The 17165-nt window shown below is 43.5% G+C and overlaps 1 protein-coding gene across 6 annotated transcripts in view; it reads left to right on the top strand.

Moving 5' to 3' along the window:
- The window catches only part of Slc10a7 (solute carrier family 10 member 7), a 228397-nt gene that overhangs the window by 154435 nt on the left and 56797 nt on the right, over positions 1-17165 (top strand). For all 6 annotated transcript variants that reach the window (XM_087900556.1, XM_087900553.1, XM_087900555.1 and 3 more), the window contains one exon: positions 4444-4479. In XM_087900556.1, the coding sequence (XP_087756682.1) occupies positions 4444-4479 (36 nt within the window). The remainder of the gene's footprint in view (positions 1-4443; positions 4480-17165) is intronic.

The raw sequence follows: 17165 nt of genomic DNA, 5'->3' as shown, positions 1-17165 counted from the left end.
ACAGAATGAGTTCCAGAACAACTAAGGTTGTTATATCAAGAAATCCTGTCTCAAAAAACAAACAAACAAAAAAGAATAAAAGAGAAAGTGTTTTCCCTCATATTGGACCTTTAGTCAGGGCCATTGATTGGGAAGAGCAAGTACTATCTGAGATTGGAGGTCCCTTGGCCAAGACACAGCCACTCCCCTCACATTTCTTGTAAGGATGTACAGGAGGTAGACAGGGAGGACTAGACCAAGTGATCCCAAAATCTTTTGCAAAGCTGACTTCCTGTCATTCTGTGTAGTCAAGTTATGCAGTAGGAGACTAGGGACTGACCTCAGACTTCAGTAACTGTAAGATCACTGTAGCTGTAATAGTAAAACCTCTTCATGATTTTTTTCTGTTAAAAGTAGGATGAGAAGTTCACTTCAGTTTTGCTTTTTATGAATGAGTTCCACTGCTGAGAAAGGCGTGTTGCAATGCTCTTGCTTTTCCGCGGTTTCCTTGTTCATTGGTGAGTGGCTGGATGACAGCAACAGACTTGACCCTCTCTTCCCTTTCCACTGTGGTCATTAGCATATGTTGACTCAGTGACTCACGTCACCAGGGTAAATGGATGTTCGGGAAGTCTTCCAGGAGACAGTGAAAGCCACCACTTCCATAGCTTGAGTTCTCTAGGTGTTGCAGCAGAAGGCTTTCATGACAACAGCTGCAGGAGACAGGTGGCTTTACCTTGACCTTTAAAGGGGTCTTCTGTTGGAAGTGCTTTGGCTTTTCGCAGTAGAGGAGTTACTTCGGAAAGAGAAAGGAGAAAAATTAAAGTGAGACTTTTGTAAACCCATGTTTATTTGACTTTCTAGCTTTTAATATTCGTTGCTATCATGTTTTGAGTGCGTTCACTCCCCACTGTTACACTGATATTTGCAGAACCTGAGCTTTACAGAGCTGTGTCAGCCACACCGCACAGTGGCTCGCTTTGTAGTTCAGTTCATGTCATCAAAAGACATACTGAGTTTAAGTTCTTCTCTGATTTAACCCTTAAAATAGAACGCCAAAGAAATGCCTTAATATTTACTATAAAGATTTTTAATTTAATATATTTATGATTGTGAGAGAGAGAGAGATGGGGGAGAGGGACTTGCCACGGTGAACATCAGGAAGTCGGGACAACGTCCTTGGAGTCAGTTGTTTTCTTCTACCTTTATACGGCTCCAGGTATGCATCATCTGCATCATGAGACCTGCATCATCCAACAGCAAACACCTTACCCCGAGCCATCTTTCAGGCCCCTGAAGGCTGTATGATCATCATTCAAAAGTCTGGGTTCTAAAGTTAGGGAATCAAGTGTCCTCCACACTTTCCTTCCCATGTTCAAGGTTCAGCCCCTTACCTTGTATGTGAGGATAATTATAGTGCAGAACTCATAGGGTGGTTGTGAGGATTTTGTAATAAACATAAAGTCCTCAGCACAATATCTGACATGAGTACTTACTAAATATGGACTGTTATACATTTAGTAATAAATTAGATGACTTCACCCAAACTTAATAGTGCTCATATCACAGCCGATGGCATTGGAGATGACTCAGTTCCTAATAAAACTGAAAAAGAGGGTTCAGCGTTGCCTAATAATCCAGTCGTAGTTAATGAAGTTGAACCACACTTATTAAAAAATAATGAGGAATATTTAAACTTGAATTACAAAGTGCATCCTATCCAGCAAATTTTTAATATCTCAGGACTAAATGTTGTTAGTTCTTGGTAGAAGCAGAGAAGCTGTTGTATAGGTTACTGCATATTTGAAATATCTGCCCAGAGAACCCTGCAGATAACTGTGCTCTGTCTTCTGGAATGAGGTCATCTCTGAGAGGCCCTCAGCAACTGCTCCACGTGGGTGGAGTTCCACAGAAAGTGATGCTGGTAGGGAGATCTGCCTTCAGGTGACCAGTGAGTGTGGAGTTGGGTGGTGCTGGCTCATGCCGAACTTTCGCCATCTTTGCTATGTGACCTTGTGGAGAGGAGAGCTACAGTGTAACCTCATAGGGGAGAGCCAGTTTGAAAACATACATGAATTGCTATAAACAAAATAGCATCGTAGGACTCATATTCTTACTGATCCTGTTGGCAACTGGTTATTGTAAAGAAAACTGAAATGGCCGCCAGGAAGAATATTGTGATATGTGAACACCAGGACGCTGGCAACTCTAGTACAAGACACACGTCACCAGAGTGACGTGCTCAACCTTCCTCCTACGTAAAATTTCTTATCCCATCACAGATGTCGTGCGTGTTTCTCAGCAGTGAGTGCTCCTAAGCTGGTGACAAAACAGTTAACATAATGCAAGCTTCTGTTGTCATTTGTTGGCGTTAAAGTGAATTAATGGATAAAGATAAAAACTAGTTAGGTTCTAAGCCAATTCAAATCTACATTCCATGTGCTAAACTATTAACTCATTATACCTGGGTAGCTTGCTGTTGCTCATAGGGCCGCAGGACTTGGAGGACTTGGTGAACTGTCTCTGTGTGCTCTGTTCACGTTTCTGTGCTTCTCTGCTCAGCTTCTCATGGCTGTAGAGTACCCCCCCTTCCTGAGCTCGCCCTTCTTTCTACCAGATCACTTCCTGGTAATTCTCCAACCTCAGTATCTCTTCTACCATAAAATCCCCCAAAGGTAAACAGTCACCCTCTCCTTCACTCTATGTCTCTCACATCAGAATATTTAGCTTTACAGCTCACTTTTTATTGAACTTGTCTTTAGACCAACATGCCCAACTAGACTATAGCTACTGAAGTATGGGAGCTATGTTGGATTCACCCTTGACCGGCCATGAAGGAGCAGAGCAGGTGTGTAAGTGGATGTTTGATAAACATTTCTAAATATTGTCATGCAGCTAAGTGGCTCACTTTTACATTACTTTGTAAAGCTTGGAACTCCACCCAAATTCTAAATATATTCCAAACCACTAAAACAAAGTAGCCTTTCAGGCCTGTGAGATAGCTTAATAGGTAAGGCACTGCTGCCAACACTTTTTGGCCTGAATTTGAGCCCCGGGACCCACGTGGTGGAAGAAGAGAATGGGCTTTTATAAGACCTTCACACATGCCTTGTAGCAGGTACGTGCACGTGCACACACAAAATAAATGTAAGAATAAAGTATAGTAGTCTTTATTCTGCATTATTATTATTATTAATCAGAGCCTTGTGCCTGCAAGACTAAGCATTCTGCCTTTGCAGTCCACACTCAGCCTTGGGCAATAGCCTTTCTAAGTTAAAATTATTTTGGCTTGCCACATTTCACCCTCCAAAATGTGCTAGTGAGACCTGCTTCATAGAAAACCGTGGAATTCACAAGCCACAATATGTGCTGTAATGCAGAGATTAAAAGTATGACCCTTAGATTAAACTGCTCTGCTCCCTTTTGACACTTGTTTAAGTTTGCATAATAAACAATATCCATTCTATTAGTCAGTAGTAAACTAGTCTATATAAGGATATTCACATGAGTGTAATCTAAAAAGTCATTGCCATTGTTGTTCACATAGTGTACGTTCTTATGCCGTATTCACAACTGTGTAGTGAGAGCAAAGACTAAAGACAGAAGGACTGTTGATGGGTGAAAACGACAGCCCTTGGTTTCTCTGTCCCCTTTTCTTTCTCACAAAGTCTCAAACAGTGCATTATTAAAAATATGAAGTGCTTTTCTTTATGTAAATCCCAATGAGGCTGAGAAATAGAGGAAGAACTCAGACACATTGTCATCTGCTCTCTCAAGTGAAGCCTGTCGTGTTGATTCCCAACTCAAATGGATACCTTTAAAGCAAGCTAAAAGCTTGTATCCTCCCTCACTGACAAGAGCCTCAAACTGTTCCCTGTCATGGAAGAAAACAAATCTTTTGCTCATTTCTGCCTGGGGGAGGCAGAGGGACGGAGGTGGTCCTGTGTGGCTGGATTAGATGAAAGACTTCCCTTCCACCATGGAGACAGAGTCTAATCAACTGAAATGAGTTTTGAGATCGCAGCTCATTTCCTAGGGGAGATCAGTTCACATTACAAAATCACGACACCTCATTCATCACAGCCGACATGGTCTTTGCTCAGGAGAGGACCCCACCTGGGACTAAACCACCTGTCTTCTCTCAGAAAGGGACACTTTACCAAGCTAGAGCCGAAGGCCTTGAATGAGAAGATTTGCCAACCTTCAGGTTCCACCCATGTGGGACGTTAGAAACAGGAAAGCGGATTTAGATTTGAACGGAAGTAAGGAGAATTGGGTGGTTGTAACTTTAATGTTGTCTAATATAAGTAACCATTAAAATGAAATTAATTGATGGTGGGAGAGCCATCTTTCTCTTCTCAGTTTGTTAAACAGGAGTGAAATGACCAGCGTTCCCACCAAAATGGGGGGAGAAGTATGCTTTCTAGGCCGACAAGTGACCATTCTGTCTTTCATTTCTTTCAGGGCATTGTTGTAACACCGCTGCTACTGCTGCTTTTCGTGAGTATTTTCATAATGCCTTCCATATCTTTTATTGATGTATTTTATTAACTGCCATCTCCTGGACTACAGATGTGGCTGGGAGTAGATGGCTTTCCTAGATGCACAAGGCCTTTCCTGTGTTTGTATCCTAGCACCGTGAGAGAAAAATGGCCTCCCCCCCCCCCACACACAAGCCTTCTTCAGACCTTCAAGGTCAGTCTTTAGAAGAACACTGAAAACTGAATTCTTCTGTATAACTTGGCGACCCATTTGAGCCCCCTCCCAGCGGAGCCCAGAGTATTAACCCTGAGACTCAGAAAATCCCACAGCCTTGCAGTCCAAGGACAGCATCTGGTCCTAGTAATTAGGCCTCCTGCTCCTGGATAAATCATTAATTATCATAAACCAGTGACCTATGGCCTGAGTTACATATGTACTGCTTGTCATTTTTTTCTTGTAAAGCTAAGTGATTAATAGTGACCCGGTGTTGGTTGGTTTTTGAGAAAGAGGACCTCGAGCTAGGAGACCTAAGGCAGCTGAGACCCCAAAGCTGGTGTTTGCTACAACTCTCTCCATAACCCTGGGAATACTACCACAATGGTCCCATTTGTAAAATGGAAAGCAGAAACTCCTAATGCAGCCTGCCTCCTAAGGACAACAAAACATGCCATAGGGGAAAGGTCAACACTACAAGTAGATACAGGCCACTGAGTAACCCAGCAGAAGTCTGGAAACGAGAAATGCTAATTAACTGTCTTATTTCCTTTGGCACTAAGCATATGAGAAATTAGATGAAAGATTATAATAGAAATTAATGTTATCTCATGCTGAGCAAAGCATATGTAATCATAAATGATACCTAAAATATTTTATGAACTGTGCAGTTTTTCCACACACATCTTCCAAATATAAATCACTCCACTTATCACAGAAATGTAGTGGGGATGCGTGTCTGGGAATGAAATGAAGCCGTTTGACTAGCACTATTTGTCAGTGAATTAAAACTATGGGGAAAATTTATTTAATTATAGTATAATTACCCAAGTTGAAATTCAATTAGAGTAATAGAGTGAGGAACTTCATTCCTTACCAGCTGTGTAGGGAGGAGAAAAGGCTAGATATACTATCAAACAGTTGGATTCTGCATCTTTCATGAAAACCATTACCTTCAAAGTAATAAGCCACAGCCTCACCTTGCCTTCTGAAATGCCGGCTCCACTCTGCCAAGGTCAGAAGAGTCAAGTCAAAACTTCCCTCAGCAGGATGAACCTCATTCATATAGGCTCCTGCAATTCAGAATGGGCAGGAGTCAAATTATTTGCATTCCTTCCAAAGAAATGAGTTGTTGCATGCCTACCAGCGCGTTAGATGTGAGGAACTGAAATTATCCATTAGTATTTTTGACCAAGATCTGGCATCCCAAGAGGAACTTACCTGAGCCCATTGCAGGTACAAATTGCAGGCTATTCTGAGGTCACGGGGCAGGTATAGCACCTAGCACCTAGCCTAGCAATAATAGGCTGAATAACCTAGGTCTTGTACCTTACCAAATGTGGAAGCCTTATTCCTGTAACAGTCAAGAAGAACTGGGGTGGGGGGCAAGCCTGAGGACTCGAGTGTGAGCCCCAGAACCCATGTAAGAAGCAGGAGATGAAGATGCACACTTGTAATCTCAGTGTCAGGAAGGCACACCCCAAGCCTCACTGGCTGACCAACCTGGCCTAACAGGGAGCTTCAGGACAGTGACAAAATCCTGTTAAGATAGAGCACAACCAGGAAAGAGTCTAACTAAGGTTGACCTTTGGCCTTCATCGTATGCATCCACACACAATTAGGTGGTTGAGATCTGGAATGAGTGGTGTCCTGTTTTGATTAAAAACCCAAAGGAGAGTCCGCCCCACCTTCCTGTCTGTATGTCATGATAAGACATTGTCTCACTGATGAGTGGATTTTATTGTTCTTCCTCCCCACTCCCCTTCAACCCTCTCCCATGATCTCCACACTCCCAAGCTCCCAATTTACTCAGGAGATCCTGTTTTTTTCTACTTCTCATGTAGATTGATGCTGATGAGTGTTTTAACATCACATTATTTCAAGCTATTCTCCCCTCGGAACTGTGGGCTTGTGAACTTTAGCTGGTTTGACGTTTTGAAGCAGTGAGACTCTAAGACTAGTGCAAAGGCGCTCTGCAGGGCGCGACCAGAAGCTGGTGCTTCCCTTCAGAGCAGTGGGCTCTCCCTGTTGGTTTGAAGCCATCATCCCACATCAGTAGCTCGTCCTGTGTCCCATGACTTTTCACTCATGTCCGTGTGCACATTCCTTTTGTCTGTTTGGCTGTCATACACTTTGTAATGAGAATTTGTAAAACACTTGGATTCCAAGTCTTATTTACTGAGCTGAACAAATAATTGAGAGACTTAAAATAACAAATACATTCCAGAAAAGCTATATATTCTTCTTCTCCACCTCTATTAGGGGCTGAGTTGCTGCTCTCAGGAAGATTTGTTTGAGTCCTCACCTTCAACACGCCCAGAAGTGGCCTTTTTTGAATGCAGGCATTGCAAATGTAATTATCAGATAAGGTCTTACAGGGGAAGAGGGTGGAGCCCTGAATCCAATGTGGCTAGTGTCCTCAGAAAACAGAGACAGAGACACACAGGGTGAACCCTGTGTGACAATAGAGGCCGAGATCAGAGTGCAGCATCTGGAGCCAAAGGAGCACCAGGGACTGCTGGTAGCCTTTGGGATCTAGAAGACACGACAAGGAGCACCAGGGACTGCTGGTAGCCTTTGGGATCTAGAAGATACGACAAGGAGCACCAGGGACTGCTGGTAGCCTTTGGGATCTAGAAGACACGACAGAGGATGTTCCTAGACACGTTTCTGAGGAAACATAGCTGTACTTGATCTCAGACCCACAGCTGTGGGGTAGCATTTCTCTTGGTTCAAGTGCCTAGCTTGTGAACTGCCTCTCAGAATACCCCCTTCACTTGCTCCTCTCAGTCATGTTTCTGCTGCAAACCTTTCCTGCCATGGAGCCTTGCCGCGGAGGAAAGCATCATTCTTCACCCTATCAGTTGTTCCACATTACTTCCCCCGTCTTCTGCATAGCTGTCTACTTCCTTCGGAGGCTGTACCATATATCCACGCTGTCTGCTCTCCCTCCTTGTTACAGCTTTAGAACCCCAAGTTTTCCAACATTATCTGACCAGTAGCTCCCTACATGCATGGTATATGCCCAACTCAAATTCTTCAAACTCCCTGAAATGACTAGTTTCCTGACCTGGTCATTTTTACAGTGCCCCTGGCTGTGCCCACCCTGCATTCACCCTTCACTCTAACATCTCACCCCCTCTTAGCCCCATGCCCACTGGTTATAATTCCTTTATTGCAGACCACATTGGCAATCCTGTTCATCCCCCTTACTGCTCCATATTTGCCACAATTCACCAGTCCTATTGGCAGCCAGCTCTGCATCTCTTTGCCCATGTACCCAGACATGCTGGAGCATCTTCAGTATCTTAAGTGCCCTACGTGAGTTCATGACGACGACTGTCAGTGGCCCCGACAGTTCTGGTCTGCCCTGCTCCTTTCCCTCTTTGACTCTGGAGAATTGGTTTACATTTTCTTCTTAATGTTTCATATCTCTAATGTCTCTCCTCTTATCAGCTAATGCAGAAAGGAGGTTAGATGAGAGGAGAAACAGAAATTTACACACCACCTGCACCCGTCACCATAGTCCTTGAATTTTTGCTGGGCTTGTGGGTGGACAGTCTTTGCTCCCACCTGAGTCCAGGCCTCCTCTTGTCTGCTTAAGGTCATAGTTCATGTGCATTTCCTCTTTTCTTCTATATTAACAAATTTTCTCTTATGTAATCATTTCTACTAATGTATTTTATTATATATGTATGTGTGTACGTATATATAAGTGTATATGTATATGTCTATCTTAAATTTTAAACTCCACCTTGTCCCACTTGCACTCCATCTTGTATTTACATAATAAATGTATTTAAATCTGCTCACTGCCTGTTCAGTAATGCAAATTGATCCTTATGTACCAGGAATTGCCTTCTGCCCTGGATAGAGCAGTAAGCAGAGCAGAGGTCTCTTTACCACCATGGTGATTATATCGTACTGGAAAGAAACAACTGAGTAAAAATGCAGTGTGTGTGATGTGGGTGAGCGCTACAGAGAAAAGAAGACAGTTGAAAAGAAGAAATACAGGGTAACGAGTAGGAGGAGCTTGCTGCTGTTCACAGTCAGTAAGTTCACACTCACTGAGAAAGTCGTATTTGAATAAAAGATAAAGAATTGAGTGTTTCTGTGTCACCAGTGCAGTCAAAACCAATTATGTAAAACCAAAGACTTGGAGATTTAATTTGAAAGAAACAGGAAATAACTGAATGAATTTTGATAAAGGGAATGGCATGTTCTGGTATTTTTTTTCCTTTCTTTCTAGACAGGGTCTGACTTTGTAGCTTAGGCTAACTTTGAATTCTTGATCCTCCTGCCTCAGTCCCCTGAGTGTTAGGATTATAGATGGGTACCACCACCATAAGCCTGATGATTCTGGACATTACTCTGAGAATGTCTGGGTTATAAGAGGATGATGGTGGGGACAGGATGACCATTGTAATGCAAAACAGATTATTCATTTGCTAAGACCAAAGTAGTTGAAAGTCTGGTGGGAAGTAGTTGAAACACAGAACTTGATCAAATACAACTGAAAGGGCTGAAAAGGTCAGGGGTAACTCCAAGCCCGAGCCTCTGCAGTGTTGGAATTACAGTTGACAGTGTAAGGAAGAGTGTGGGACTGGGCATTTTTAAGGAACTCACGAAGTCCATGTTGCACATTTAGATTGAGTTGCCTTCAAGACATCTAGGCAAAAATATAGATAAACGATTGTGCAAATTTGTAATTCAGGGTCAGTCGTAATCCTCTCTGTTCATATTGGCCCAATCCAAATCTTAATTTTTCATTGGGAAGACCTCAGCATCAAGGACAATTTCAGGTTTAACTAGGGGGAAAAGTGAAGATGAAGGCAAAACATATTACCAAGCTATATCAAGCTGTAGAATATTGTAGTATTTAAGAGATCCACAAAGAACACCAAGGAACAGCAGCCATTTTATCTGGGAGGTACACCAAGAGGTTTTGATGCTCAGAGTGTACTTGATTCTGTGTTTCAGAAGATGTATGAAGTGGGGTGCGGGTAATGGTTCAGTTAAAATGATCTGGCCACTAGTTTAACAAGATGGTTGTCATTGAGAGCCTTCACAAAAGCTATTTGCATAGAATTATATGGTCAAATCCTGGTTGAAGTATGCTTGGGAAAGAATGGAAGAAGAAACATTAAGAATAATTGATAACATTGGAGTTAATTTTTAATAAAGGATACAAAAACATTAACAAAGTTAATAAAAAATCGAGAGATTTTTTTTTACTTGAAAAAAATTAATTACATATTTGTATTAACAAGAGCAATCTAGTCGTAGAGGGTAAATTTGATACCTACCTAAAATGAGGGAAAGTTGTTAGACCCATTCCTTGTCTAGAAGAAAGAGCGCCCTTGTGCGTGGAGGATGAGTGCAGTTTCCTGGTCAGAGAGCCCATCTATAACGAGTCGTGGTGTGTGAGCAGAGATGCGAGAATGTTAATTGGTAGGACTCTGGAGCATAGGTGTTTCCTGACTGTTTTATTTCCTCCGGGAAGTAGGAAATTAGTTAGTGGTGGAGAGTAAGAAACACAGGGAAGCATTGGAGTGTTGGCAAGAGAGGAGGTATGACGTCATTATGTGGGGACTGCACAGTGCATTGATGTGCAGGTGCGGCAGTGATTCCTTGACTCTGGGCCATCCTCACCCTCCCACGTACCTCCTTTCTTCCCTCCTTCACCTTCATCAGGTCTCCAGCCAAATGGCGTTCTCAGAAAGAGATTTTATATAAAGTAACATATTTCATCTTTCTTGTACCACTGTGCTTAATTGTCCTGAATTAGGGTTCTTGAGTTATCTCCACCTCCTCCACTACTCATCTGTTTAGAGAAAATTAACCTGAGTGTGCATATATACACATATATGAGGAAAGTTATTATCAGAGCTAGCTTGTGCTTGAGAACATCTGGATGTCTGGTCCTCTCTCATATGCTGTCTGAAGAAGAAGGGAAGCTGGTAGTGTGCTTTGGTCTGAGTCTAAAGGCTTCAGACTGTGAGAACCAATGGTATCACTATCAACCCTACCCCAAATCACAGTCCTGACAGCTAAAGAGTTATGGCCTCTGGGATTCTTAGAGACCCTTGTTTCCGAGAGCAGAAAAGGTGTATCCTGGCTCATGGGAGCAGTGGTGCACCTCCTTTGCCTTATTGCTTTGTGCTCAGTGGATTGGATGCTGCAGACTTACCGCACCTGTGAAGACAGCCATTCACACAGTCTACCCCATTGAATGTGAGTTTGTTCTAGAAACATCGAGATCCTTCTCACGAGTAATGTTTAACCAATTATTTGGACAACCTCTAGCCCAGTCAAGTTTATTATAAGCTTAACGATAGCATGTTATCCTTAGCATTTATTACTGTATAGCATCTTAAGTCATTTATTAATTTGTTTTGTATCATTCTTTTCCACTTAGAATGTAAGGCCCCAAGAGAATACAATCTTAATCTGGTTTTGGTTACTGCTGTACTGGAAGCTACTTCATTTATTTTCTAAGTTAGAATTGCATGAAAACATAGATCTGCTTGCCCAGAGAGTGACCTGGGATATTTTCAGTGACAGTAATGTGTTTCCTGATCTACTTCAGAATCCATCCTGCTGATCTAGGAATCTGAGGGTGTCCTTGAGAGTGACAGTGTCTTTCCTGGGCTCTTGGTGAGTTTGCCTTTCAGGGGCTACTATAGCCTCCCAGAGCTAGTAGCTTTGGGGTTCTCTTGTGAATTCCAAGAATGAAATGCAGGGAGCACACAGTGGGAGAGCTTTAGAAGGGGGAGGACAGCAAGCACAGAACTCATATACAGCAGGAGGGGTCCCAGCACAGGAATACCACCAAGTTGCCAGGTTGGGGGCATTTTAAAGAACTCAGGGCAGAAACTGGAGTGAGTTGTTGCAGGGGAGTTTGAGCCTGTCAGAGCAGCTGGCCACACTCAGGGGCTCAGACGCCTTCGAATCTTCTGTAGTGACTTTCCTCCTGACACAGTGTTAAGTGGTGAAGGTCTAATATATCTTAATGTCCACCGAGCCAGGAGTTTGCATGCCCTGTCTCCAGCACCTAGTATTTTCTAAATTCCCGTGGAAGGAGAGCAGTAGTGGTGAGTGGGGGGTTAGTCTGATGGCTCAGGGAATGGATGAATGAATTGGAGGCCAGTGTCATAACCTGACCCAAACAAGCCTACTTTTCATTTACTGGGAAATAAATTATACTTTTTTCGATATTAAATAAACTAACCATTATTTAACTCAATGTCTGGGAACCTAACTGTACCCAGTCAATGTTAGAAAGAGCAATCAGACATCGATCTTCCCTCACAGTCGGAAAACCAAAGCGGATGCCTTGCATACATAATCAGAAGTCAGGGTAGAAAATTTAAGTATCACAAATATTAATAATAAGTTTTAAAGATTGTCTAAACAGGAAGCATTTCACAGAGCAAATGTAATTTTTTACATGAATTTTGTGTCAAAAGAAAATTTTTATTTAAAGAGCTTAAGAAGGTACATGAAACCTTCTGATGTGTTTTGGGGAATCGCCTGCTCACTTCAGGTCTTTTCAAGCACACAGTCTGGCTGTTTATATCCCCTTCCTTCATGGTGACTGTCACTGACTGTTAAGAATCCATTGTAGTGTTCATTATTCAGCAGCATATAATAGACAAGGTTGAAGGAAATACCGTGTCGCGTGGTGGCTGTGTTGTGGATGCAGTCCATTAGGAAGTAGGGCACTTCTGCCCCAGTTCTTACAGCAACCCATTTCATGTGGCCTGGCCTCTCATCGAGGAGATGAGTATTTAGAAGTCCCAGTGGCAATGGAACACTTACACACTCAAACATATGTATATACACTGCATGCATGCAATCGTATTTCCACCTACCTATGTTTTATTGATCTGACTCCTTCTACTGTAGATTCTCCCTCAACAGTTCTTAAACCAAACGTGGAGTGCTTTCTTACAGCACTATAGAAGACACCTTGTTTCTCCACGGGTTTTGTTACTTTCCTTTGTGATGAAATACCTGACAAAGCCACACGCAGAAGGAAAGGTCATTTTGGCTCACAGTTCACGGATGCAGTCTGTTATGTTCCAGAGCTCGAAGAGGCCGATAGCACATTGCGTGTGCAATCAGGAAGCAGAGGAAGATGAGTGCCTGCACTTAGCTGTTTCTCCTATTTATGTTCTCACTGTGTGACCCTGATATGGTTGACCCCTCCCAGACCCGTGCAGGCCGTCTCTCCAGTGTCTGACCTCACAGACCCGTGCAGGCCGTCTCTTCACTGTCTGACCTCACAGACCCGTGCAGGCCATCTCTCCACTGTCTGACCTCACACACAGACCCGTGCAGGCCGTCTCTCCAGTGTCTGACCTCACACACAGACCTGTGCAGGCCGTCTCTCCAGTGTCTGACCTCACAGACCTGTGCAGGCCGTCTCTCCACTGTCTGACCTCACAGACCTGTGCAGGCCGTCTCTCCAGTGTCTGACCTCACAGACCCGTGCAGGCCGTCTCTCCAGTGTCTGACCTCACAGACCCGTGCAGGCCGTCTCTCCAGTGTCTGACCTCACAGACCCGTGCAGGCCGTCTCTCCAGTGTCTGACCTCACAGATCCGTGCAGGCCGTCTCACCAGTGTCTGACCTCACAGACCCGTGCAGGCCGTCTCTCCAGTGTCTGACCTCACAGACCCGTGCAGGCCGTCTCTCCAGTGTCTGACCTCACAGACCTGTGCAGGCCGTCTCTTCACTGTCTGACCTCACAGACCCATGCAGGCCGTCTCTTCAGTGTTTCTAGATTATACCAAATTGACAGTCCATAATCATTCTACACCAAGGCAGTGGGTGTAGTAGGAGGCCACTTGTTCATTTCCCAGCCACCCAGACTCCCAGAATAACCACATAGAAACTGTATTAATATTAAATCACTGATTGGCCTATTAGCTCTAACTTCTTATTGGTTGGCCTTTACATCTTAATTTAACCCATTTCCATTACTTTATATTTTACCACAAGGCTCGTGGCCTACTGGCAAGGTTCCAATGTGTCTGTCTCCAGCTGCGGCAGTGGCTCCATGGCTTCTTATTAACTAATTCTTACATCTTACAGTAACCCATAATTCTTGTCTGTGTTAGCCACGTGGCTTGGTACCTTTCATCAGCGAGGTATTCTCATCTGCATCTGGGTGATGACTGCAGACTGACTCCTTTCTCTTCCCAGAATTCTCCTGTTCTCGACGCCCTGCCTCTACTTCCTGCCTGGTCATCCTGCCTATGCTTCCTACTGGCCAAAGGAGCTCCCGCAGCAAGTGGAGATGCCAGAAGGCTGTTTACTGAGTAGCTGTCACTTCAGGCTCTTTAGATACATAGCAGGCAGACCACCTGTAGGTGAGAAAATGGGCTCAGACTGCACAGCTGGTAAAGAAGACAAGGCAGGGCGGTTCACCCTGGGTTGAGGGCTCGTCCTAGTTCTAGTTCTAGTTAAGAAGCCTGACTCCTTGAAAACCATTTGATGGCCAATTTTTAGCCCTCAGTTACTATTTCCTGAGCATTTATAGTCTATACAAGACTCAGAAAACGTAATTACTGGCTTGAAGGAGCTGAGCACTTATTTGGGTAAACAGAAGTCAAGAATGTGGAAGAAATTTAGCGAAAACATTAATTACCAGTCTTGGTGCTTCCAACTGTATTTAATAGTTTACTGAAAGGAGGGTCCTAATTGGAGCAGCCTTTGCGTCTGTAGCCATCGTTCATCTCCTGCCAACTGATGCCTGCGACAGACATCTCAGCTCTCCGTCCTCACTGTAAACGGAAATAGTTTGTACTGCTTGTCTTAGCTGGGGCTCTCACTGCTGCGGTGAAACACCATGACCAAAGCAGCGTGGGGACGAAAGGGTGTATTTCACTTCTCCTTCTAGGTAGCAGTCCATCATTGAAGGAAGTTAGGGCAGGAGCCTGGAGGCTGACACAGAGGCCGAGGAGGCATGCTGCTTACTGACTTGCTCCTGGCTTGCTCAGCCTGCTTTCTTAAAAGAGCCCAGGACCACTAGTCCAGGGGTGGTCCCACCCAGTCCCACCCACAATGGGCTGGGCCCTCCTCCATCAATCACTAATTTAGAAAATGCCTTGTAGAATTGCCTACATCATGATCTTGTAGAGGCATTTTCTCAATTGAAGTTCCCTTCCCTGTGTCAAGTTGACATAAAACTAGCCAGCACTCTGCTGCAGGTGTCATGTATAATAATCATTATTTTTATATTATGTTCCAAGTTATGATTATATAATCAATTGTCACATGAGTGGGATGTGCAGCATGTTGATTGATGGAGAGCAAAAGAAAGAGGGACCGGCCATTTGATTGTCCCCCTTGAGTCACACAAGATGGCTTCTGCTTCAGTTGACTCTTCTCCAGACTAAGGTAGCTTCTGTTAGTCACACAGACGCTGTTTCTGAGCCTTTTTTGTGTAGCTAAACTGTGGAACCCATTGTAAATGCTATGTGTCCCCCACTCCCCACCCCACACCTCACCTCCAGCACACACAAGCCTTTCTGAACTATAATGGGGGAGACAGGGAAGCCAGAACGTCTGGGAAGCTGTCTCAGGAACTCTAGAGATGACACTGACAACACCCTCTACTGGAGGGTCCCTGACTCATGCCGGTCCCATGTCCTGCTCCAGCCCAGCCCCGGGGCTTCTGTGTGAGCAGGGAAGAGCAGCTGAGCAGGACTCTCCTGCTTGCTGCCGCCTTGTCCCCTTCTAGAAGAATGTAAATGCCCTTTCTGTTTAAGGGGCTGTTCAGCAGACTTTTGGGTTCCTTAACCAAACTCCAGATTGATAACATGAACTGTTTGTTCAGAAAGCCAGGAGCAAAATTTCTTTTCAGATACTTCTGCCTTTAGTCCTATGCTTCCTCTTGGGGTTGGGAGAGACCACTTTTACAGTTTAATAGGGTGCATTTCACTTAAAGACTACATGTTTTGAGTAACTAGAATTTATGATATACACATAGTTTCCATCAGGAATAGGGTGCAGCTCAGAGGTGCCCTAAAACCAATCCTCAAAACCACCAAAAAAAAAAAGTTTCCATTAAAGTAATCCAAAGCAACTTTTGCATCTTACACTGAATTAGCATACAACATCAATAAACACAGAGGATGTCAAGCTAAATGAAGGTAGACAGATAGGCAAGTGCCATGTGGTCTCACTCACCTGAAGAATCTCTAACTGTCAAGCTCGGAGAACCAGACTGGAATGATGAACGCCAGCATTCAGCTTGCGATTTTAAGAAGACTGTGCTGGAACCTAATGACAGCGTGGTGCCTCCCGCTAAATCATTGCTTGATTAAAATTTGTTAAGAGTAGATCTTAATATTTTTACCACAAACACAAAGAGGAAACTATGCAAGCCGGTGGATATGTTAAGTAGCCTGAATATAACGCCCATCACACCATATACATAGTCATTTCTGAGTATGGCGCCCATCACACCATATACATAGTCATTACTGAGTATGGCTCTCATACCATATACATAGTCATTACTTTTTGTTTCTTTCATATTTTGTCAATTACGCCTAAATAAAGATCAAAAATGGTAAATCAACATAAAAATGAAACCATACTTTATATACTATTCTATCTTTAAAAATATTTAGTCTGTTTTATTTCTCAGAGAATAAAAATGCTAGCTATTTAACTGTAAAATAAAAGATCATTTCCTCTCCTAATGTGTTCTCTATGCAGTAACCCAATTTTAGTTTAATGTAAAGAGCTGCATAAATGTAGCTGTGTAACAACCATACTTCTTACCTTAATTTAAAAAATATCCCGATCATTGTGACGTCAGGTGTGTCACCTGGCTTCAGGAGGTCAGCAGTTTAGTTTTCATGCACCCCTGTGAGGAAGAGCTACCAGGGAGGAAAAGACCGTGGAGAAGGTTAGGGATTGAAAAGGAAGACATCCCTGTGGTGCTGGTCTTCACAACGGGTCAGAGACATGAGTGTTCGTCCTTGTATTTACAAGAAAGTTAAGATCCAATAGTAAGCAAGGCCTCCCTTCCTCTTCCCCCAGGGCTGGGCCCTGTGTGTGAGGTAGAAATTGGGCAGGGCACATCTGTAAGTACATCCGTGCAGGTGTGTGTATATGTGTGTAAATCTTTCATTATCTCAAACCACTCCTTGCTTATTTTCCATAAAATGAAATTTGGCAGGCATTTGCCATTCTACAGTATAAACTATACCTAGCTCTTTCTATTTTTCCTAATAAAAGCAAAGGCCAATCATCAGGAGTAAATTATTGAATACAATAATGTTTTGATAGCAGATAAGAGACACAAATCGCAATGCCTGCAGCTAATGGGTTTCCCTGGCAGGAGAGAAAAGGTATTAGAGACCCTCCAGAACAGGTGACAACCCCCATGCATTAATGACAATTTGCAGGTCAGCCCACTTAGAGGAGTGATTGAAAAGGCTCCCTCTGTCCCTAATGTTGGTTGGTAGCGAA

This window comes from Myodes glareolus, chromosome 22 (assembly GCF_982192425.1).
Source record: "Myodes glareolus chromosome 22, mMyoGla1.1, whole genome shotgun sequence".
In the NCBI taxonomy this organism is placed as follows: domain Eukaryota; kingdom Metazoa; phylum Chordata; class Mammalia; order Rodentia; family Cricetidae; genus Myodes; species Myodes glareolus.
The sequence above is the reverse complement of the archived record's forward strand: the minus strand, read 5'-3'. Positions and strand labels throughout refer to the sequence as shown.